The 23407-nt window shown below is 67.9% G+C and overlaps 2 protein-coding genes across 6 annotated transcripts; one reads left to right on the forward strand and one right to left on the reverse strand.

Annotated features, from left to right (window-relative positions):
• Window positions 1-3225: 3225 nt before the first annotated feature.
• Window positions 3226-15339, reverse strand: SHROOM4 (shroom family member 4). Of its 5 annotated transcripts, none has more exons than XM_075435310.1 (10): window positions 15171-15339; window positions 11770-11921; window positions 10480-10611; window positions 7951-9898; window positions 7664-7725; window positions 6653-7249; window positions 6037-6435; window positions 5774-5954; window positions 4986-5258; window positions 3226-4908 (listed from the first exon to the last, which is right to left on the reverse strand). In XM_075435310.1, the coding sequence occupies exons 1-10, from the start codon at window positions 15294-15296 to the stop codon at window positions 4639-4641; spliced, it is 4140 nt and encodes a 1379-aa protein (XP_075291425.1). In that variant the 5' UTR covers window positions 15297-15339; the 3' UTR covers window positions 3226-4638. The 5 variants fall into 5 exon arrangements, with proteins under 5 accessions (XP_075291425.1, XP_075291424.1, XP_075291423.1 ...); XM_075435309.1 differs by having other exon boundaries at window positions 4986-5252; window positions 7951-9940; XM_075435308.1 differs by having other exon boundaries at window positions 7951-9940.
• Window positions 15340-18662: 3323 nt separating this feature from the next.
• On the forward strand, window positions 18663-20294 carry BMP15 (bone morphogenetic protein 15). The gene is made up of 2 exons (XM_009932271.2): window positions 18663-18984; window positions 19519-20294. Exons 1-2 carry the CDS (start codon window positions 18663-18665, stop codon window positions 20292-20294), a joined length of 1098 nt encoding a protein of 365 aa, XP_009930573.2.
• The last annotated feature ends 3113 nt before the right edge of the window (window positions 20295-23407 follow it).

The raw sequence follows: 23407 nt of genomic DNA on the forward strand, positions 1-23407 counted from the left end.
CGTGTGAACACAGGCACACATGCACATCCCAGGCACGGGAAAGCACATGCACCACATCTACGCATTTACGTGCGCATGGGCACGGGTGAGCACATGCACGGCTGCGTGTGCACAGATGTGCACCCCACACACGGGTAAGGGCACGCGCATGGATGGCATGGGCTAGCGCTCCCACTGTGGCCACACACATGTGGGCACAGGCCCACGCATGCATCAGCATGCACAGCTCGGGCATGGGCGAGCACGTGCACCATCTCCATGCAGCTGCACATGGCCACACGCACGGGCATGCACAGGTGTGTGCAAGCACACGCACTGATGCCTCCACACACGTACACGTACTCACACGCAAACTATATGAGCTGGCCATGTGCACTGGCAACCCCAAAGGGCAGCCGTGTTCCCAGCAGTGCGAGCATGGGTGGGGGGGGGGGATTCTGCCCCTCTGCCCCGCTGTGCTGAGACCCCCTGGGAGTCCTGCGTCCAGCTCTGGAGCCCTCAGCACAGGACAGAGCTGGAGCTGCGGGAGCGGGGCCGGAGGAGGCCCCAGCAATGATGCGAGGGCTGGAACCCCTCTGCGGGGAGGAGAGGCTGGGAGAGCTGGGGCTGGGCAGCCTGGGGAGGAGAAGGGTCCGGAGAGACCTTATTACAGCATTTCAGTATATAAAGAGGGCTTCCAAGAAAGACACAGAGAGACTTCTCACCAGGGCCTGTAGTGTCAGGACAAGGGGCAACGGTTTTAAGCTGAACGAGGGCAGGTTTAGGTTGGCCATAGGGAAGAAATGTTTTCCGATGGAGGTGGTGAGACACTGACACAGGTTCCCCAGAGAAGCTGTGGATGTCCCCTCCCTGGCAGTCTTCAGGGTCAGGCTGGACGGGGCTTTGAGCAACTTCGTCTGGTGGAAGACATCCCTGCCCATGCCAGGAGAGTTGGACTGGACGGTCTCTGAAGGTCCCTCCCAATCTGAACCATTCTGTGACTCTGTGGTGCACGTGCATGCAAACACCCCATAAAGGTGTATTTTTATAGCGATATGCTCCGTCTGTACCTATGGAGCTCACATGCCTGTATGCACACATGGGGACGTGCCCCCAAACGCACCACTGGGAGAGAGAGTCTGGTCCTGCTTTCCACCCCGGATGTGCACAGGGCCCCAGCCCCACAGCGTGGGGTCCTGTGGCCCCCGGTGCCCAGCCCTCACCCGCTGCTGCTCTGGGACCCCTATGCTGGCAGCTGGCCAGGCCCAGACAAGTCCCACGGCCTCCTAAACCACAGCCCACCCCCCCAGCGGGCCATGCCCAGGGTCAAGGGACCTGGGGCTCCCTTGTCGCCCACCTCGTGTGCTGCTTTGCCCTTTGGGCTGTAATGAGCACTGGGGTAGTGGGGGCTGCTGCAGGGTTTGGACCTCCACGTTCTGGGATTGCTTGTTTCCCACGTGGGGCAGGGGGCCAGACTGGGGCGGGGACTTGGCTTTCGTTGAAGCATCACTACCTGCCATGTCCTCACCCTCCATCCTCCCTCCACGTGCTCATCCTCCCCCCAGTTCCTGGTCCCTCAGGACCGGGGTGCGGGATACAGAGGGACAGACTGGGGAGCTGTAAAACAGAGAGATTATAGTGATGGGGAGACAGACAGCAGGGCCAGGGACTACCCCAGCATGTCTGAGTCCTGTCCACACCCCAGGGAGACCCAGGAGCCCCACATGCTGCAACGAGCCTGCTGGCCTGCAGCTCCCCTGGGTCCCACGCAGGGATCCCCAGGACCTCCCGCCCCGTGGCTACGTCCTCCGCAGGCACCGCGGGCCCCAGTACACAGCAGTCCGGGCGTGCCCACGTGCCCTGGGTCCTCGGGCCTGGCTGGCAGCAGCGGGTGCTGCACAGAGGGGCAAGCGGGTCCTGCAGGGGCCGTGGGGCACAGACACGCACACACACGCATCCCCCTCCCCGCGTGCCTGCAGCTGTCGGTACACGTGGGCTTGCACAAGTGGCCCTGCCCAGGCACACGCACTCACCCACATGTGCACGCTTTACCTGTGTGCGTGTGCGTGCCCGTGCATTTGCTCACCTGTGTGTGCACGCACTCACATGTGCACATCGCACGCTTGTGGACGTGTTCACCCACGCGTGTGCTCACCCGCCGGCGCAGCCACTCGGCACGGCGCGTGTGCCCCCCGGCACGGGGCTGCGTCCCACCCTGGCACGTGTGCTCGCACGCACGGTCACCTGCGTGTGCACGCCCGCTCACACGCGCGTGCATGCATTCACCCGTGCGCACACGTGTCCGCCTGCGTGCACCAGCGTGCGTGCGCCCGCATCCCCTCAGCGCAGCCACGTGCTCGCGCCTGGCGTGCTTTCAGCCACGCTCGTACACGCTCCCGCGGGCGTGCACGCGCGTTCACGCGAACTCCCCGCTGTGCGCGCGCGCACACCCACACGTGCGCGCGGCGCCCGAGCGCACACGACGCACGGGCTCACGCGCGAGCGTCCTCCCGCCTCTCTGTGCCAGCGCGCGCGCGCCCACCGATGCGGCCCCGTGCGCACCCGCGCGCGCGTCTCCGCACACACACCTGCGCTCACGCGCCCACCCCCCGCGTGCGTGTGCTCGATCGCGCGCTAGCGCCACCCAGCGGCCGGCGCTGCCATTGCGCCGCGGTGCCCCGGCCCTGCCCTCGTGGCGGGGCTGCCAGCGCGGGCTGGGAGGGGGGGCGGGGGGGAGGCCCCGGCCCGCCCCGCCCCGCGGAGCCCGGCGGGCACGCAGAGGCCCCGGGAAGGCGCTCGGCTGGGGAGGGGGCGGTGGCCGAGCCCCGCCGTGCGGGGGGGCACCCCGGGGGGAGCAGCAGCAGTAGCACCGCGCCGCCCCCCGGGCACTGCCCCCTCCCCGCCGGGCCGCCCCCCCCCCGGTGCCACCCCAAGCGTTCCGCCTGCGGCTGCGAGCAGCAGCCGCCACCCAGGCACTGTGCCCCTTCCATGCGCCCCTGGCGAGGGGTCCAGGCACGGCCCCCCCGCCCAGACCCAGCCTTGTGGCACTGGGTGCGGAGGAGCCCCCTGCCCACCGCCGCACCCCAGACGCCGGCAGCGCCACGGGGGCAAGTTGCCAGGCTTGACCCCTCGCAGCTGGAGCACACCCCCCCCCCCCCCCCCCCCCCCACGGCGGGCACCCACCGGCCCCGGTGCCGCTGGCTGGGGACGCAGGGACGAACCACACGGGACACGACCAGGGACAGTCGTGCAGCTGCTGCTGCTCCTTTAGTGTGAGAAGGGGCACGACGGCACGCGGGCAGGCACCGGCGCCGGCACACTCCCTGGGCACGGTGACCGGCCGAGGGCTGCCGGTCACCCCGAGAGCAGCACGGCCCCCAGCCCCTGGTGGGTGCAGTCTTTGGTCCTAGCAGTGTCCCCGCGCAGGCACGGGGGGCGGCTGAGACGGGGGGCACGCGAGGGACCCCGCTCCTGCCAGGCACTGTCCCAGGGTAAGGCCGAGATGCGGGGTGTTCAACGGGCTGGGGGGGAAGCAGCCACGCACGGGGGCTGCTGCGGTGCTGAGCGGTCAGGCACGGGCGCTGCCTGCACCCTGGGGCCTGGCTGCCCGGCTGTGGCCACCCCGAAAGAGGCCCACCTTGTCTCCCCGAAACGCTTCCCCCCCTGCCCCCTGCTGCTGCCGGTTGCATGAAACCCCCCCACAAATCCAGCATCGAGATGCCCACCCATCCCGTGGGGACAGAGCGGCAGCAGCTGGGTGGCGGGGTGACCCAGGGTGAGGTCTACGTGCTACGTGGGGCTGCTGCAGCGCAGAGGAGGGGTACGGATGCCCCGTTTCACCCTCAGCGTGGTTTTTCTTCTGTTAATCCCTGCTGGTGCCAGGACACGGGCTGAAAGCAAGGGCTGGATGAGGCCAGGTGGCCTCCGCGCCCACAGCACTGGTGGCAGGGACCACCTGCAGCCCCTGGTCTACTGCTCCCAGCACCCCATCCCCTGGCAGGGCACCATCCCAGAGGCACCCATGGTAGCATCCCCTGGGAGAGGGGTGCACAGCACCCACCAGCACCTGCCTCAGCCCCCCGCGGTGCCTCAGGGCGGCTGGGAACGGGTTAAGGACCCGCTGGCCGGGGCCATTGTTTCGGACACAATGGAGAGGAAGAGGACCGAAATTCCTCCAGCTCCCACCGGACAGATGGATGGAGCTGGACAAACAGACGTGAGGGAGGGCGAGGGTGGTTTAACCCTTCCAGGCACTTCGAGAGGATGCTCCAGGGCAGCCGGGGGGAGGGGGGAGGGTGTCTTTAAGGCACACAGTGCAGCACCCACCTGTGGGACAGGCACTGGTGTCCGGGACAAGGTGGAGTGACCCCCGCGGGCACAGAAAGACCCAGCGGTGGCAGGATCTGTCCATCTGGTCCCGCCAGGCCACAGGGTGCTGGGTGGCCACAGAGCCCAGGGCACCTCTATGGCACAACCCTCCCTTGCCAGCACCTGGACTGGCAGCCCCTCCCCTGGTCGGTTATCCTGAAAAATAAATAAAAGGCACTGGCTGGACAGATGGACGGACGCAGGGAGAGCCCCCGAGGGGCCGGAACTGCCTTGGCAGCAAGCTGAGGCCATGGCCAGGGTTCCAGGGTGGGGGGGAGGCTGGGCAGGAGGCTAGCAGCTCTTCGGGGCCTGGCCAAGGCTCTCACGCAGGCAGCGGAGCTGCTCCTGGCCCAGCTTGATCTTCTCCTCCAGCTCCCGCTGCTCGGCGATGAGGGCCGACTTCATCTTGATGAAGTGCTGGTAGTCCTGGAGGTGTTCGGTGGGCAGGTACCGCGCCACCATGGCGCCCACCGCTTCCTCCCGCCGCCCCATGTGCTCCTTCAGCTCCTTGGCGTCCTCCAGCTGCGCCACCAGCAGCCGCTGCTTCTCCTGCAGGGCCACCTGCAAATGAGATGGGCAGCGTCGGCAGGGGTCCTGCAGCCCGATGCTCCATGGGTGCCCCCTGCGCTATTGCCCACCTTGTCCTCGGCGGGGGCGTGCGGCCCCAGGCTGCCCAGGGCGGTCTCCACCCGGGCCAGGCGCCCCGAGAGGGAGAGCAGGAGGTTGACCACCTTGTCCAGGTCGCCCACGAAGAGGCGGTACTTGTCGAACTCCCCCGGCGTGCAGAGGGCTTGCAGGCGGGCAGCCACGTCCTCGCCCAGCACACCGTTGGCGCTGATGTCCTCCTGCAGACCCCGCTGTGCCTCCCGCAGCACCGCCAGCTTGCGGCTCAGGCTCTCGATCAGCTGCAGCTGCCGGAGGGCAGGGGTCAGGGGCAACTGGGAGCACTCCCTGTTGGGACTGGGGGACTGGCACATGGGTGCAAGTGTGCCATGCTGCACTGGGCCCCACAGACTGCAAGCACCTGGTGATGCCCCTGGTTCCCATGACCTACCAGCAATGCCACCAGTCCCTGTCAGCATCTGGCAATGTCTCAGACCCCATGAGCACCCAGCAATGCCCCCAGTTCCCGTAAGCACCCAGCAACGCCCCCAGTCCCTGCAAGCACCGAACAATGACCCTGGTCCCTGCGAGCATCTGGCAATGCCCCTGGTCCCCATGAGCATCCAGTGACACTCCCAGGTCCCATGAGCACCTGACAATGCCTCTGGTCCTCACAGGCACCCGACAACGCCCCAGTCACTATGAGCGTCCAGCAATGTCCCCAGTCCCCATGAGCATCCGGCAATGCCCCCAGTCCCTGCGAGCACCTGGCAATGGCAGAGGGGAACCCTAAGGGCACTGACCCCAGCAGTGCCTGCTTTACCTTCTTCTCCACCAGCTCGCGGTCCACCTCCTCCTCCTCCGAGCTCCCCTCCACCACCTCTGGCAGCTCCTTCATCTTGCCGAGCGGCTCGGCTCTGCCGGCTGCCGTCCCGTAATACGCTGGGCAGGAGCTGGAGTTGGCAGTGCTCCCGGGGGGCGGTGAGATGGGCTCGAAGCCCTGCCTGCAGGGAGAGGGTCTCAGGTCCGGGGGCAGCGGGGTGCAGCCCCTCCTCAGCATGGTGCCCGGCATCGCGCCAGCCCTACCTGTCCTGCGCCAGGGCCTCCATGCGCCAGTCCTGCTGGAAATGCTCCCGCCAGGCCTGCCGCTCGCCCACCACCAGCAGCTCGCCCATCACCTCGGTGGCGGTGGCCGCGAGGGCGGCCGAGGGGGCCAGGATGCCAGCCAGGGAGTGCTCCCTGCCCGCCACGTCCCACGGCAGCTTCTCCGAGTCCACATGGCGGGCCTGGGGCCGGCTGCCCTGGCAGCTCGCCCCCGCCACCGCTCTGGGGCCAGGCTTGGGTGCCTCCGGGGTGCCGGGGCACTCACCCAGCCCGCGGGGGCCAGCCCAGCCCCGCTCCGGGTTCCGGCCGAGCCTTTGGGGCTGCTCCTCCTTCTCCCAGAGGTGCTTCGCCCTTGGCCATTCCTCCCCGGCTGCCGCCGCCCTGCCAACACCCGCCCAGGGCACCATCAGCAGGGCTGTGCCCACCCCACGGAGAGGCCAGGGACACCCCCCACCCCGAGACAACCCACCACCCGCCCCAAGGGGTGCATTAGGATGCTCCAACGGAGGGTTCAAAGGGCCGTGTGGCCCCAGAAGCTACGCCATGCCCAGGCTGTGACCACAGCCCCGCTCCCACCCCACGCCGCAGTGGCACTTGCCTGCGAATCTCGGCGCTGCCAGCATCGGGCTCAGGCGTCCTGCGGAGCGATCCGGCGGGTTCGGGTCGGGGCCAGGCGCCCAGCGGGGCAGGGGAGCACGCAGCGTGTCCCCGGGGCTGGCCCCCCTGCTCCCCAGCGAGGCTCTGTGACCGCTCGCGCACGGCCTCAACAACGCTGCGGGTTGGCACCGGGCCGGTGAAGGCAGAGCTGTGCCCAGAACCATCTGGCAGGCGCTGGGACATCCGGCGCTGCCTGTACTTCTCCCAGTTCGGAGGAGGCGGGCGGGGAGGGGGGGGGGGCTTCTTTCTGGGGTCACCGGAGGGGTCCAGCTTGGCACGGACAAGGTCCCTCCGGTCGCGAGCCCTGGGACTGGCAGGCTCCAGGTTGAGGTGGCTCTCAGAGAAGGCTCTTCCCCGCAGTGGGCGATGCAGGGGGTCCAGAGGGCTCTCGGGGGAGCGGGCCAGGCGGTCACCATCCCACGAGAGGTCGTGCGTGGACGTGGCCCGGTAGCAGGGTGGCCACTCCGGCTCTGCATTCTCAAAGCAGGGGCGGAAGGGGCCGAGCCTCGGGAAGCCCAGTTGGTGGTGGGAGAGCTCACTGGGGAGAGAACAGGGCACCCATCCCCCCCAGACTGTCAGCCCCCCGGCAGCTCATGCCCACATCTGCTTCAGTTTCCCAGGCTGGAGTCATCCAGCCCCACTGGTGATGGAAGCCCGGGCTCTACCGGAGTCCCCATGCTGGGCACAGCCCTCTGGAGATGCCCCCAGCAACCTGGGGATGGGTAAAGAGGGAGTCACCCCCCATGGGCACCTCCTCGCACTCCCGGGCCCTAGTTGCCCAAGGTGGCACGCACCCCTGCTTCGCAGGGCTCAGCGCGGCTGTGGCCAGGGCACTAACAGAGGCACTCGTGCATCACCAGCCAAAATCACAGCAGTCCCCACACCTCACTGGCAGAGGTCCCTGCCAAGTGGCATGCACGTCCCGGCACCCCAGCACCTGGCGCTGGCTCACCTGACGGACTGGCTGGCTTTCCTGGTTATCGCCGGCGGTTCCCACTCATCCAGAGGAAATTCCTGCGTGGGAGAAGGAGAGGGAGTGTGACAACAGGGTCAGCATCCCTCTCCCCACCACCCAGGCTCCCCAGCACCACCCAACCCATCCCCATCCAGGCACAGCAGGGATGCAGGGGGTCTGCAACATCCCCCATGGGCACAGTACTCCCAGCCCAGGGCCATGCTCTGGGGATGCAGAGTGGTGTCAGTGCTGCACGCTGGCACGGTCCCGGGGGGCTCACTCACCAGGGCAAAAGCTCTCCGGGGGGGCCAGGCATCACTCTCCTCCCGCCCAGGGTGGGGGGCCGGGCAGCAGCAGTCGGGGCAGCGCGCCCAGGGCTGGGGGTGGCAGCGGCAGGTGTGGCTGCGGGGCAGCGGCGGGGGACACAGGTCCCCCCCGCAGTAGCGGCAAGGGTCGGGGTGCAGGGGACCCCCGTAGGGGTAGGAGAAGCCCCGCAGGTATTCCAGCTCCCCCGGCCTCCCCAGCGGCTTGTAGCAGGGGGGCTGCTCCCGACAGCGCTCGGTGTAGGGGCTGGCAGAGCCAGGGTGGCCGGGCGATGGGGAGCAGTAGGGCTGCTCCACAGAGAGGCGGCGGGCGTCGCGGCGATCAGGGCCCGGGGGCTGGAAGGCACCAGGATCACCCCCCGGGGTCTTGCCATGCCGGGGCTGCGCGGGCCGGCTGCTCTCCTCGAAGAACCGTCGGCGGTCAGCGAAGGGCAGCAGGACGGCCTCATCGCTGCCTGGCGGCGGGGAGCTGGGGGCCGCCGGCCCTTGGCCGTAGCCCTCCAGCTCGCCGGGGCTGGGCGAGAGCTGCGGCTGCAGCTTGCGCTCCGGGGACCAGCGCCAGCGGCCCCGACCCGTCGGCACAGCCCGCTCGGGGGACGGGGGCACTGTGGGGATGGGCAGCGGGTCAGGGGTGGGGATACCCCAGTCCCCCGAGCGGCCGGGGTTCCTGATGTCCTCGCTCGGCGTGGGGCTGAGACGCTCGGCCGGGGTGCGGGATGCCTCTGCCGGCACGCTGGCCTCAGGGGGCTCGTCTGCCTCCTCTACTGGCTCCTCACCAGGCGGTGGGGCACCGGGACCCCGGCTCTTCTGCAGCTGGGCCTTGCGCCGCTGGATCTCATTGCGCAGGCTGGTGGCGAAGCGGTCGCTGCGGCGGCGCATCTGGGCAGAGCGGTGTGGGGGACCCCCAGCCCGCCGGCCCCCCGCCCGGCTCTCTTCCTCTGCTGGCCCCTCAGCACCGCGCGCCAGGCTGGCCCCCCGTCCATCCTGCCTGCAGGCTCGCTGAGGCTCGGGACAGCAGTGGCAGGGTGACAGGTGGCAGCACGGCTCTGGGCAGAGCGGGGGGTCCTGGGCAGCCCCCGCGGCCCCCGGCCGGGTGCCCTCAGGGTGCAGCGGGGAAAGGGTCCAGCGGTGCCCGTCAGTGGCCGGCGAGGCTCGCCCGCTGCCAGCGCCCACCTGGAGGGAGCGGAGCTGGGAGGCCAGCAGCTGCTCAGGAGCGCTGTGCCGGTGCGGCGCGTGGCCCTTGAGGGGGGAGAGCAGCCGGTTGTCACCTGCCACCGCAGCATCCAGCACTCGGTGCACACTGCCATCCGGGTACAGCCGGTCACCAGGCTCCGTGCTCTCCCCCAGGAGCGGCTCAGCAGGGCACCGGTCCGGGTGAGAGCTCAGCATGTAATACTGGTCAGCAGAGAGACGGTCTTTTGTGGGGTACGACGCCGGCGTCCTCCCACCCACTGCCTCTGCCTCCCCGTCCCGCTGGCAGAGAAACATGTCAGAGATCCACCGGCCTTTGGAGCTCAGCATGTCCACCGACACCGACGCCCGGCGCCTGTCCCCTCCACCAGCCGGGGCTGCTCGCAGGCTGTCCCTCCTGACGGGGGGCTGGGGGGGCACAGGCGCCCGCCAGGCCTCAGCGTGCTGGCTGGCAGGCGGCTCAGCCCCCGTGGTCAGGTACCGCCCGTCAGGTGGCTTGCAGGGTCCTTGGAGGCCGGTGTCGGCGGAGGCAGCCTCCTCGGGGCGGAGGGAGAGGGCGCAGTCAGAGGCGACGGAGCTGGCGGAGAAGGAGCTGTAGGCTGAGTCCCGCTTGCTGTGGTACATGCCCTGGTCAACGGGTGAGGGGTCCCCTTCATAGTAGGCCTGGCCAGGCTGGTCCAGGCTCTCCATGCTCCCGATGGAGCTGCTCCGGTCAGTGCTGCAGTGCCGGGACAGCGGGTTCCACTGCAGGGACAGCTCGCTGCCGCCCGGCCCCATGCCGGCGTTAGGGGCGCCTGCCGCCACCCACCCAGCTCCCCGCCAGCCCCTCCAATGGAGCTGGGATCCCAGGGAGTCAACAGCCCCCCCCCCAGCATACGCATGTCCCCCGGGACAGGGGGGCACAGGCCAGTACAGCCCCAGCCTGCCTTTCACCCCTGGGTTTGGGGGCAGCACCAAGGCTGCCGTGGCACTGGTACGGGGAGTGGGCACAGGCACACAGGGCATGCGTGGCTCTGGCCACTCGGGACCTCCCCACTCTGGCAACGGGGCACTGGGACTCGGCAGCTCCTGGCCGGCTCCGGCCGAGCCACCGCCCCTTCCTGCCGGGAGCCGGCGAGTAAACAGGCAGGGGAAAGGGCAGCGCGGCGGCAGGACGTGGGGGGATGCCCAACAGTGGCGTGGAGCAAGCAAGCAAGCACCCACCCCGCACCCCCCCGTCCCGAGCCAAGGGGGTGCCCCGTTCGCCCCCTCCCCTTCCATGTCCCATGGGTGCCCCCGGGGGTGGGTCGGGGGTCTCACCTGACATCACACCCCGAGGGCCAGGAAAGGCTGAAGGCATCAGCGGGGCAGTGCATGGCGGGGGCGTCGGGGCGGCTTTCGGCAAGCTTGGCCACGTGCCAGGAATGGGGCCGGAGGACGGGCACGCTCCTCCTGCCAAGAGCAACAGCGGGAGAGGACAAGAATGGGGAGGAAGCCGGGCCGAGGAACCGGGGCTGAAGTCACTTCCTACGGGGCTTCCTGTCCCCCCCAGGCCAGCACCCGCCTGAGGGGGACAGTGGCGAGGAGGGTCCAGCCCTACCAGCACCCAGTGCCGGGCAGGGGGATCCCACAGTTCCCCCCCCACTGCTGGGGCTTCCCTGCCTGCAGCGTCCCCGCTGCCAGCATCAACAGGGGACCAAGGATGTGGCCCCAGTGCAATACCCCAAGAGGGCGAGAGTCCCTGCCGGGACTGGACCAGCTCCGTGGGCACACCAGGGAACCCTGGGGCCACATCTGTGTTCATTCTGCAAACCTGACCTTCCCCTCTTGTTCCTCAGTCCCTCAGCGTCTGCAGCAAGCGGCAGCCACATCACATCCCCGGGAGGGGTACTGTGCCAGGTCCCATCCCACCCCCTGTGCCAGGCAGCACGGAGGTCTCCGGTTCCCCCCAGCGCACGCAGGCAGTGATGCCCAGTGCCACTGCACAGACACGTGGGCAGATGCCACCTCCGGTACCCCCAAGTGCCCGGTGCTGCCCCGGCCTCCACCAGGTGGGCAGGGAGGGCGGCAGGGACGAGCTGCGGGGTCAGCACATTGGTCCATCCCCCCCTCCCGACCCAGAGCCCCCAGACTCACCATGGATGATGCCAAGCCCCGGCGCAGCCCTGCGGACCCCGCGGGCAGTGAGTGCCCTGTGCTGCCCCAGCCCCCGGCTGCCGCCGCTGCCGGAGGGAGCCCGCTCGGGATGCAGCTGGGGAGGGGATGCGAGGCGGGGGGGGGGGACGGACCGCAGGGCCCGGCCCGGCCCGGCCTCTCCTTCCTTTCCCAGGCAGGCGGCGGGCAGGCAGGAAGGGAGAGGAGCGGCCGCGCTCGAGGATACCGCCCAGCGAGGGGGGGCCGCACAGCCCCGGCTCTGCGGGCTGGCGGCACGGCAGGCTGGGGAACCCCCCTCCGCCGTGGGGTGCCGGCAGCCACGGTGGGGCTGCCCCAGTCCCCGTCTCGGCACGGGGCACCTCCAGGCTGGACACAGGGGCACTGCCAGGCTCCCGTCAGCTCCCCGGGCAGGCGATGCCCCCCGCCCCCCCCCCCCCCACCCGCAGCGCTGCCAACCTGCGGACGATCATCTTGAGGGTGCGGTAGGAGCCCTTGATGAGGATCAGGGCCTCCTGACGGGACCCGTACAGCGGCGTCCCGCTGATGTTCACCAGCTCATCGCCCGGCTGCAGCTGGCGGGACAGCGCGGCCTTGCCCCCGTCCTCCACCTGGGCGACAGAGAGGGGCGTCAGGGGGGGCACAGCCCCCCAGAACACGCCGGTGGGTATGCCGCTGCCGCCGAGTGCCAGGGGAGAAAGAGGCTTCGGAAAGGGGGTGCCTGCGCCCTGGGCACTGCAGAGGGATCTGCGGCGCCGGGCTCCAGCCCTGCCCCAGTCACATGAATTTCTGAGCAAGGAAAGGGCATTGGGGATGGGGGGGGAGAAGAAAAATGTCCCGTCCCAGCAGATTCCCCCGCAGGCGCGGGCAGCACAAGGGCCCTTTGTCCAGCATGGATGCCAGCCCCCCGCCGCTGCTCCCAGCCACACGTTGGCCCTGCCCAGGCACCCATGGTTATTTCGATGCCCAAAGGATGCCATCACGCCATTTGCACCCAGGGGAGCCAACGGCAGGGGAAGTGCCAAGCCGTGCCTGGCACTGGCGTGCACCTACCCCATCCTGTCACCCACGGCCGAAATGGGTGCCATACCACTGCAGCTTGGAGGACACAGGGCCACAGTGCCGCCGCCATCCCCTCTGCCCCAACAGGTAGGTGCAGTGCGGGGAGCCCTGGGTTGCACAGTGCCCAGCCGGGGCAAGCAGAGCACTCGGTGCTGGCACTCATTTCTGCCCATCCTGACACTCCTGATGGCTGGGGATCGTCATGCCCAGCCCCTCACACTGCAGGACTGGCAAGCGAGCCCAGCTGCTGGGCTGCGTGCTGGTGGTGACATGGGGCATGCAGGCACATGGGGCAGGACCTGGCGTGCCCCCCACCCGCAGGCCCAGCATGTATGTGGAGCCTGACCTAGCCGGACCCTACAGCCACCTGCGGGATGACAGGCAGAGCTGGTCTGGCCCCATGCCGGAGATCGTGGCCCCACAGGATCCTCACCCTGCCCGGCCGCTCCCGGCCTAGCAGAGAAACGAGCTCTGCAGTGCCCGCAGTGCCATCCCCACAGCCCAGCCTGGTCAGCAGCCAGGTCCCGGCGCAGCGGGGCACCCATGACTCCCCCACAGGCCAGCCATCACGCACATGCCTCCAGGCACCCCTTCCTAGCCCAGGTGCCAGGCAGGGCTCGGGGGGCATCCCCCTGCCTGTGGGCAACATGGCACCTGGGAAGCCAGGCAAGGGCAGCCAGGCCTTCTGCCCAGCCCGGCACTGCCGCATGGCTCTGCGTGGCACTGCTGGACCCAGCACCCCACAGCTGTCCCTGTTTTTTTCAGGGACCTGGGGATTGCAGTGCCATGCCCAGGCCGGGCACAGCCCAATGTGCCTGCCTGTGCGGACAGGCTGCCCTCCCGCCCAGGAGTCGGCTGGGAGGCTGCCTTCCTGGCACAGGGCCCAGCTGCCTGCAAGGGCTGAGTCAGTGGCGACGGGTCCCCACCACGGTGCAGGACACCACCGAGGCTGCACCCACATCTGGGCCACGACGCACACGGCGTTGGATACAGCTCAGCCCTGGCATCGCTCACCAGGAGCTAAATCTGGTACAAACAGCCCCTTGTTCTGCCTTCGTCACCAGTGAACTCAGCACTGGCAGCCAGACCCCACTGCCTGCTGCACTGCCTGGCTGGGCCAGCCCCGGGCACTGCCCCGACACCGCCCTGGGTGTTCACTCTGGGCCCTAACGATGGGCACCACAGCTGGCTCACAGGAATATCTGCCTGCCCCAGGAAAGACTTGCCTTAGCAGGAGTCAGAGCCACGGCAGTGCCCAAGCCGTGCCCACCCCACCCCGCGTAGACCTCCCTCCTTGCCCCTGACATGCCCGGGGGAGGGCTGTGCCAAGGGGCGCTCAGCAGCCCCATGGAGCCCGTGCCAGCCCCACCGAGGGACTCTGCCACAGGAAGGGATCCCGCCCGGAGCGGGCTCAGAGGCCAAACCGTCTCACCGAGCGCCGGGACCCCCTTCCCGTTCCCGGCTGCCCCCCCCCGCGGGGCCGGCACGCACACACCTCTGCCGGCCGCGGCGCGGGCGCCCCGGGGGACCCCCTCCCCCGAGCGCGCGGAGCGCTGGAACAAGCCCCCTTTGTCTGCAGAGCACACGCGGCGGCAGCGGCCCGGACGGGGAAGCGCGGGGGCCGGCACCCCCGGCCCGCAAGGACCCCCCCCCCCCCCATTCTGAGCAGCGGTGGGGAACGTCCCCTGGCCCCCCCCCCGCCTCGTCTCCTCCTCCAGCAGCCGGCGGACCCGCCGGGACCCGCAGCCCCGAGGCACGGCAGCCCGGCAGCGAGTTGGGAGGCGGGCAGCGGCCCCCCCCCCCCCGCCCCCCGGCAGAGCTCCGGCTCCCGCCCGCTCGCGGTGCCACCCCGGGGCGCAGGGCAGGGACCGGAGCCGCTTTTCCAGCTCCCCCGGCCAGACCATGCTGCCCGCGTCCCGGCGCAGGGCGTGGAGGGCCCCGGGGAGCAGCCAGCCCGGCTCGGGGCAGGGAGGCAGCCCCGGGGCCGCGGCACAGCCCGGCCCGCCAGCACCCTGGCCCCGGCAGCACGGTGGCACCGGGCGGGCAGGCAGCCAAACCGCCCGGTGACAGGGGCTCGGCCGGGCTCCGCGGGGGGGACGGGGAGCTGGGACACCTCCGGCTGCTGCCCGGCTCCCAGCGCGTTTCTCAGGAGGGCGATGCCCCCCGGCGGTGCCACGGGAATCGGTGACCCCCCGCGTGGCGGGACGTCGCGTCCGTGGGGCCCCACCCTCGGCCTCCCCGCTCCCGGCTGCGGAAGGGACCCGGGCGGCCGGGCCCTGCGCCTCCCCCGCTCAGCACCGCCCCCCGACACCGGCCCCCGGTCCCGGCCCTGCCCAAGCGGACCCCCGTCCCCCCTCCCCGCCACCGTGGCCCCCAACGTCCCCGCAGACCCCGGTCCCGGGGGTGCCCGTGGGCGCGGCATCCACGGGTGGGCACACGAAGGGGGTCGGCCCCCTCCCCCGGCTGCGCCCCGCGGAACGGGACGGGGGGCCGCCCCCGCCGCCAGCCCAACGGATGTGCCGGAGGAATTTCTTCCTGCCGCCGGGCCTGGGCTGTCCCTCCGCCCGCTCGGCCCCCACGGCCCCCGCTCCCACTCTCGCCCGCGGCTCGGGGTGGGGGGTCGCGGGGGGACATGCGTTGCGGGTGACGGCCACGGCCCCGCCCCGCCCCGCCGGGACACGCGACCCCACGGCCAGGGCTCCCCCCTCCTACCCCCCCCGCGCCCGGCCGCGGTCGGAGGGGCCCCTCGCGAGGGGATGCCGCGGAGCCCACGCGGGACCGCGCCCGGCGGCGCCCACCTTGGAGACGATGAGGGGCTCGCCGTGCTCCAGCCCGCCGCGCAGCGTGAAGCCCCAGGGCGCGCCCCCCTGCAGCTGCACATGCACGTAGTGGGGGGCGCCGGGCCGGCCCTCGGCCCGCTCCATGGCCGCTACCGCTCCATCGCGGCCCGGCCCGGCCCGGCCCGGCCCCGCTCCGCGGAGGAAGTGACACCCGGCCCGCCCGGGCTGAGCGGCGCGGGGCCGGGCGGCGGGGCGGGGTCGGCCCGGCACCGGGGCTGCTCCGCCGCCGCCAATGAGGCGCGGGGGGGCGGCGGCGATCGGCTCGGCGCGGCTCAGCCCAGAGCAGCACAGCTGGGCACGGCACGGCTCGGTTTGGCACGGCTCGGCTTGGCTCGACTGCCACGGCACGGCGTGGCACGGCGCAGCAGAGCTCATGGCACAGCCACGACATAGCTCAGCTTGGCGCGACTCGGCTCGGCACAGCGTGGCACGGCCCAGCACAGCTCATGGCGCAGCTTGGCGTGGCTCAGCTCGTGCCATGGCGTAGTACGCGATAGCACAGCACAACACCGTGCTACTCAGCTCAGCTTGGCTTGGCACAGCACGGCTCGGCCCAGGGACCTGCACTGAGCTAGCTGCTTGGCTCAGCTTGGCACAGCCCGGCCAGCACGGTTCGACTCAGTCCGTCTGAGCCCTGTGTGGCATGACATGGAGGGCTAGCATAGTTCAGTTCAGCATGGCACAGCACAGCTCAGCCCGGCACAGTTTAGCTCAGCTCAGCACAGGACGGCAAGGGGGCCAGCATGGCTTGGCTGGCCCAGCATGGCTTTAGCCTGGCATCGCTCAGTGTGGCTCAGCTGGGTTGGCACATTCTGTCTTGGCACAGCTCGGGGCTGGCACGCTTCAGTTTGGTACAGCATGGCACAGCCAGGGGCCTGATCTGTTCTGGCTCCACTTTGCCTGGTCCAGTTCCACTCAGCGTGGTTCAGCTCGGGTTAACACGGACAAGCAGAGCTGGCACAGTTTGGCTCGGCACAGCATGGCCTGGCCTGGCTTAGCTTGGCCTGGCACAGTTCAGCACAGTATGACCAGGTTTGGCTCAGCACAGTGTGGTGCCACCAGGGCCAGCTCGGCACAGCACAACCTGGCACGGCACGGCACAGCTTGGCTTGGCGCAGCTCAGCCCAGCACGGCGGCACGATGCGGGCAGCAGTGTGGCAGTGCTCATGTGGGTGCGAGGGGGGTCCTGCTCAGGTGGCAGTGGGGGGATGCAGCACCCTCCGCAGCGCCCCGGGGCAGGAGGCCCCCCGTGGCACCCCACCCTGGTAATCACGCTGGCACTGCGAGCCCCGCTGCCTGCGGGTGAGCAGGCGCTGCAATCTCCTGTCTGGCCGGCCCGTTCCGGCCCCCACCCTGTCCCGCCACGCACCCCGGGGCAGGCATGGCAGTATGGCCGTGCTTCACTGCCGCCTGTCCCCCCACCAGGTCCAGGAGGAGCTGCTGTGCCCCTTTGGGGAAACTGAGGCAGGGGAAGGAGGTGGCGGGCAGCAGCCGGGGGCGGTGGGAGTGCATTGGCCCCAGTTCCCCGGGGAGCCCGGGAGTCCTGCTCCTCCCCTTCCCGCCCGCGGCCCCGGCTCTTACTCATCTCCTTCCCAGACAGCACAGCCGGCCCGGAAAGCTCTGCCCTGCCAGCAACGCCCGCGGCCCCGGCTGCCTGCAGGCTGGGCGGGCGCAGGCGCTGCAGCCCGGGAGGGTGGGCTTGCTGTGCCAGGCTGGCGAGCTGCCCCCGGGGTTGCTCAGCCCTGGCACAGGAAGGGTCCCTCAAGTTTTTCTGGGCAGCCCCCATCCACTGGGGCCTGCCTTGAGCCCTGCCTGCACCCTGCCCGGCCCACCCGCAGGCATCCCAATATGCGTGCCCTGTCCTTGCGCCGGGGGGTCCCAGGGCATGGGGATGGGGTGGTTCCAGGACTGTTTGTGGCGGTGGAGCCCATCCAGCAGCGATGCACAGTCCCCCTTGCATGGCCTCAACATGTCCACCCCTGGCCCAACTCTCCTGCTCTCCCCTGTGGCCTTGCCATCCCCCTTGCTGTGCCCCACTCATGGCCAGCTCCTTCCATGCCCAGACTTTTCCCAGCCTCTGCACCCGTGCCCTTTCCCAAATGAGTAACCAGGGCTGCCCAGCCAGGCGTGAGGGCTCTGCGCCCTGGATCGTCACATGGCCCCACACCCCATTAAGCACCGCATCCACCCCCGATGCTGGCACCCCCCCACATGACCCTCCCAGCCCTTACCGCTGTGCCCGGCTGGCACCAGGAAGCGTGCGCAGCATCCAGGGCAAGGCAGGCACCAACACACCCCCCATGTCCCTGTGCCTGCACGAGTAGTTCCAAAACAGTGTCCAGACCCCAGCCCCCTCCAACCTGGCTTGAGAGCAGCGGTGTCCTGTGGGGCTGCGCACCGTGCCAGGCGCTCTGCCGGGGCCACAGGCAGTGGCTGCCCGCATCCTGCTCTGTGGTACGCTCACAGAGCCTGCTGCGGGCAAGCACCGTGGAGCCACAGAGCAGCACCAGGGCTGGGGGGCAATGTCCCTTGTAAAGGCAACGCCTCAGAGGACTCGTGCCAGCGAGAGAGTGGACATCACCCTTGCAATCCCTCGGCCTTGGGCAGGTGCTGGCAGAAAGACCTCGGAGCTGGGACAGCCAAGCCTGGCGAAGCTGCAGGCATGGTGATGCCCACAGCATGGGTACCACCAGCAGCATGGGTCACTGCCCACCTGTGTGCCTCAGTGCCATGGTCCCTGGGCTGGATGCCTGCTTCTCAGCTGGGGATAGTGAGGCACTGGGCAGCCTGGCTGTGCCGTAGGGCCAGTCTGGGAGCAGACCCCCAGGCTCTGTGCCTGCTCTGGGCAGTGCGTACCAGCTTACAGTGATGGGCACGAAGGTGCCAAGCCTGCTGCCAGAGAGTCAGCACGTGACAGGGGGAGCAGGAAGGGCTTTCGCTGCAGCGGAGCACCCTGTGGGCTCCAGCGTGCTTCCCCTGGGACCCACGGAGCTCCTGGCCCTTTAAACCCTGATTGGGGCCGTGCCTTTAAAATGGGTCCCGGGGGTCAGGACCTCTTACCCTGCAGGAGGAGGCTGGCCAGGAGCAGGTGGGCTGAGCGAGCTGGTCCTCCCCACCCACCCCACTGCACCCCCTCCCACTCCCTCACCCCTGCCCTGGGCACTTTTGCAGGCTAGCTTTGCCCCTGGTCTGGGTTTTAGTCTGGAATTTGCACCCCTTTTTGCACACAGAGTCCCCACCCCCCCCCCTTTCTGTTCCTGTGCCAAGCTGAAGGAGCTGGCATGGCTGTCCTGGCTTGATAGCAGCTGGCAGCACCTCGGGGTCTTCTTTTGCTGGTGCCTGCAATCAGCTCTGCCCCTCCAGGAGGGAAAAGCATGACTGCAGGCTCCCCTTAATCCTGCTGCCAGCCAGCCCCACCTTGCCCTGCTCACCCCCCCCCACACACCTACCATGGCTTTACTCCATCCCTTTAGCAGCCTCCTCCTCCTCCTCCTCGCTGTGCCCTTTTCCCGGGCTGCAAACCGGCCCCTGCTGCCCCGTGGCTCCTTGCCCGCCGTCCCTCCCCTGCCCCTCCTGCAGGCCCTGCAAGTGCGGGCACCAGGCAGCAGGGGCTGGCGAGCGGGGCCAGCAAGCGGGCAGCCCCTGCGCTACATGCTGAACCTGTACCGACGCGCTGCCGACCGCGAAGGACGACCCCGCGACGGCCGCAGCCTGGGCACCAACACCGTCCGCCTGGTCCGGGCCAGTTCCCACGGGGGTCAGCCCTGGGCAGGTAAGGAGCAGGTGGGGCACCAAGGGCAGTGCAGGGGCTTAGCAGAGCCAGTGAGGTGGGCTTGAGCCCTGGGTGGTCTCTGCCTGCCCGCTTCCCCCTCCTTACAGCGTCCCACCCAAGGCTGGGATGTCCTGTGCCCTACAAGGCTGCCATGTCGATGTGGGGCCCCCCTTAGCCGGGGGCCCAGGCTCTCCCTGCCCCAGGGGTGAGATGGGCAAGCGCATCACTGGCCCCCACATGCCCCTCTGCTTCCCGTTCTGCCCAATGTTTTGCCAGGACAGTGGTGTTGGTGCAGAGGATGGAAGTTGTCCCAGCTGCTCTTTGCCCTCCACCTCGCCAGCGAGCGGTGGCACGCAGCTGCTCTTTGAGGGCCCTGCCTCGTGCTGGGGCACCTCGCTGTTACGGGCTTTCAGGGTGGTGATGCCACGGGCTCCACTGCACCCTGCGGGGCTGGAGCAGCACGCTGGGAGAAGGCTGCGCTGGCGCGGTGCCTGCCGTGCCATACCAGAGGCACTGACCGCTGCTTCCCTGCAGGTCGCTGGTACGTGCAGCCCCTCACCTACCACCTGGAGCGCCAGCCTGAGGCCGAGCACCTCCTCCGAGCCACCATGGTCTACCTGCCCAGCCTGCCAATGGCCCGTGGTCACCTTCTCTGTGCCCTGGAGCTGGCAGCCACCAGCGAGGCACCCGGGGTGCTGCTCAGCCCTGCTGCCCGTCCCCTCCATGGCTGGGCTGAAGCGGATGTCACCCCTTACCTGGTGCCGGGGAGTGGCAGCATGGGAAGCCTGGCACTGCGGCACGTCTGCGTGCATGCCAGCCGGGCAGGGGGCCATGATGCCCCAGTGGCCCCCAGCCACCCCTTCCTCCTCCTCTATCTCAACGACACCCGGGCTGGGCTGGCACCTCCAGCAGCAGAACCCCACCGGCACCGACGTGACACAGGGACGCTAGCCCACGACCTGCCTGGCTACCTTCGGGAGCAGGGAGCGGAGAAGAGTGACTGCTCTCTGCACCCCTTCCCCGTCAGCTTTGCCCAGCTGGGCTGGGACCACTGGATCATCGCTCCCCACCGCTACAACCCGCGCTACTGCAAGGGTGCCTGTCCCCGCCTGCTCCGCTACGACTACCATGCGCCCAACCACGCTGTGGTGCAGAGCTTTGTCCATCAGCTGGTGGATGCCAATGTTCCCCGGCCCTCCTGTGTCCCCTACCGTTACAGCCCCATCAGCGTCCTCATGATCGAGCGTGACGGTGGCATCCTCTACAAGGAGTATGAGAACATGATCGCAGAGTCCTGCACCTGCCGGTAACGCCTGCTGCCCTGGCACATCACCCCCAGGCTCTGCCTGTCTCTGCTGGATCCAGACTTTAGGGTTTGTCTTGCTCTGCCTGGGGTGGGTTCGTCCCCTCTCCCTGCAGCGCACTGCTCTGTGGGAAGGTTTTACAATGGCAGTTTTATGTAAATTGTAGGTTTTTAAAGGCAGGAGCCTGTGCTGGGGTAGTTGCCCTGTTGCATCTGTCCTTCCTGCAGCCCCACAGCCACTACCTGTTTTTGGGGGGTGGAGGGGCTTGGACCGATGCTCCCAGAGAAGAGCTGGGTCCCTGGACTGGAACACAAAGCTCTTATGAGGTGGCCGAGGGTCTCCTGGTGGAGCCAGGGCAGGGAGGGTGAGCAGTCCAGGTGTCCCTGTGCTTGGCACCAAGCTAGTGCTGTTAGTATCCAGCACAACCCTGCCCATAGGATTCCTTCCCAGCTCACATGCACCCCATCCTGTCTAGTCCTAGCTGTGGTGGCATCTCACCAGGCTGGGAATTGGTCTGGGGGAGGGGGGGGGGGGGGGAACCCTTCTCCCCTGCAGTTCTGCTCTGGGGGGCTGTGAAAACTGGAGGGACCTAAGCCTATGCTGGGCTCTGCCTGCTGCTTCCTCTGCTACCCTTGTCTTGCCCTCTGGCAGGACTCAGGTCTCACCCTATCCCAGGGGTCAGATCCCTGTCGTGGTGTCCCTCTGCCTTCTCACACCCTTGCTGTCCCATGCAGCTGAGGCTCTGCTGGGGTCCTAGCCTGTCCCCATTCCTAGAGGGGTCAGTCCCGCTCTCAGCACCCCTGCTGCCTGGCTTTCCTCTATTTATTGCTGACTGTGTAAATAAATAAATTGATGGATTTTGCTAAAGACCATCTTGACCTGTTATTGGTCGATTCCTGGGGTGCAGCAGGAGCCCCCCGGGACAGGCTGTGTTAGATTGTGTCACCATGCAGCCACCATTGCGCTTGCAGTGTGTGGAGGGGTGGGTGCTACTCCCTGCTGTGTGCAGAGGGTAAACCCCACCTAGCTCAAGCCAGAGCTGGAAGAAGAGGCTCCCCTAGAGCACAGACCTGCCCTGGGGAAGGGGGACCAGATGTGGCTGCAGGCAGCTGCAGCTGAGGCACAAAAGATGCCCCACATCCCTTCATATGGGGAAGCTCCTGGGGGGCTGGGGGGGCCTAACGAGCTGGGTCTCTCCAGGATGTTTGTCACTGTGGCCAAGGCATTTGGCTGCCAGAGTTATTTTGGGAAGGTGTCTGCTGGCAGACCTGCCTGTCCCTGAGTGTGGTGCCCTGTGTTTACAAAGCTGGGGCAAAGTCCCCCTTCTGAGAGCAGCGAGGCATGAGTGGCAACCATGGTCCCTGTCCCCAGTGCTTGGTGGCACTGCCACCTGCCAACTGGATACTGCCACAGCCTCTGCTTCCTCAGCTCATGGCTCTTGCTGGGTTCTCATCTCTTGTTTAACCTCCAGCCCCATCTGTTATTGCTGGTCCAAGCTCCATGGGCATGTTTCAGCACTTCTTTTGTCCTGTGGGTGTTTGCTGTGGGACAGGGTGATAACAGCCCCCATCCTTCTCCTACCTACCAGCCCTAAAGTTTCTCTCTGTACTGGGTTTGCGTGGCAAGATTTTGCTAGTGGGGGGGCTGCAGGGCTGTCTGCTGTGAGAAGCTGCCAGAAGCTTTCCCTGTGTCTATCAGAGCCAATGCCAGCCGGCTCCAAGGTGGATCTGCGGCTGGCTAAGGCTGAGCCCACCAGTGATGGTGGCAGCACCTCTGGGATAACATAGTTAAGAAGGGGAAAAAAACCTGCTGTGAAAACAGCAGCGGAGAAAGTGAGAGAAGAGAAACAACTCTGCAGACACCAAGGTCAGTGAAGAAGGAGGGGGAGGAGGTGCTCCAGGCGCTGGAGCAGAGTTTTCCCTTCAGCCCTGGGGCAGACCATGGTAGGGCAGGCTGTCCCTGCAGCCGTGGGGGCCTATGGGGAGGGGAGCAGATCCCCACCTGCATCCTGGGGAGGACCCCAGAGTAGGGGGGCTGTCCGGAGGAGGCTGTGACCCCGTGGGAAGCCCGCGCTGGAGCAGCCTCCTGGTAGGACCTGTGGAGAAAGGAGCCCATGCCGGAGCAGGTTTGCTGGCAGGACTCGTGACCCCATGGGGGACCCATGCTGGAGCAGTTTGTGAAGAACTGCAGCCCATAGGAAGGACTCATGCTGGAGAAACTCGTGGAGAACTGTCTCCCGTGGGAGGGACCCCACACTGGAGCAGGAGAAGAGTGTGAGGAGTCCTCCCAGTGAGGAGGAAGGAGCGGCAGAGACATTGTGTGATGAACCGACCGCAGCCCCCATTCCCTGTCCCCATGTGCCACCTGAGGGGAGGAGGTAGAGAAAATCAGGAGTGAAGTTGAGCCTGGGAAGAAGTAAGGGGTGAGGGGAAGGTGTTCTTAAGATTTTATTTTGTTTCTCATTACCCTACCCTGATTTGATAGTTAATAAATTAAATTGATTTTTCCCCATGTTGAGTCTGTTTTGCCTGTGACAGTAATTGGTGAGTGATGTCTCCCTGTCCTTATCTCAACCCACGAGGCTTTGTTTATATTTTCTCTCCCCCTGTCCAGCTGAGGAGGGGAGTGATAGAGCAGCTTGGTGGGCACCTGGTGTCCAGCCACAGTTAAGCCACCATAGTCCTCCATCCTGGCAGACCGAGAAGCTGCAGAGCCCCAGGCTCCTCTCCTGCCCCTTGTCCCAAATTGTCTGTATCCTGGCCACCTCCAGCCAGGAGGCTATCGGGAGGGGAACACCTTCTGCTTTTCTGGAAGCTGACAGATCTGACCCCAGGGGGAAGGTTTTCCCTTGTCAATCACGACGTGTGTGGTGTTGACTCATCCAGGCAAGCGATGATGAAAGGAATGGGAGCTTCGTATGCTCCCAGCCCTGGGCACCAGTGGACGCCAGTGTCCCGTGCTGCCCCTGTCATGGACCCGCACCCTGGCCTGCTGCAGGCACCCCTTGGACCTGCTGGGCACCCGGCGGAAGATGGGCACTGGGATTTGTCTGTCCCAGCCCTGCGTACTCATATGCACCATGCCAGTGGGCTCTTGTGCCTGTTGAGCTGGACCCCCTT

Source organism: Opisthocomus hoazin, chromosome 14, assembly GCF_030867145.1.
Source record: "Opisthocomus hoazin isolate bOpiHoa1 chromosome 14, bOpiHoa1.hap1, whole genome shotgun sequence".
Lineage (NCBI taxonomy): Eukaryota > Metazoa > Chordata > Aves > Opisthocomiformes > Opisthocomidae > Opisthocomus > Opisthocomus hoazin.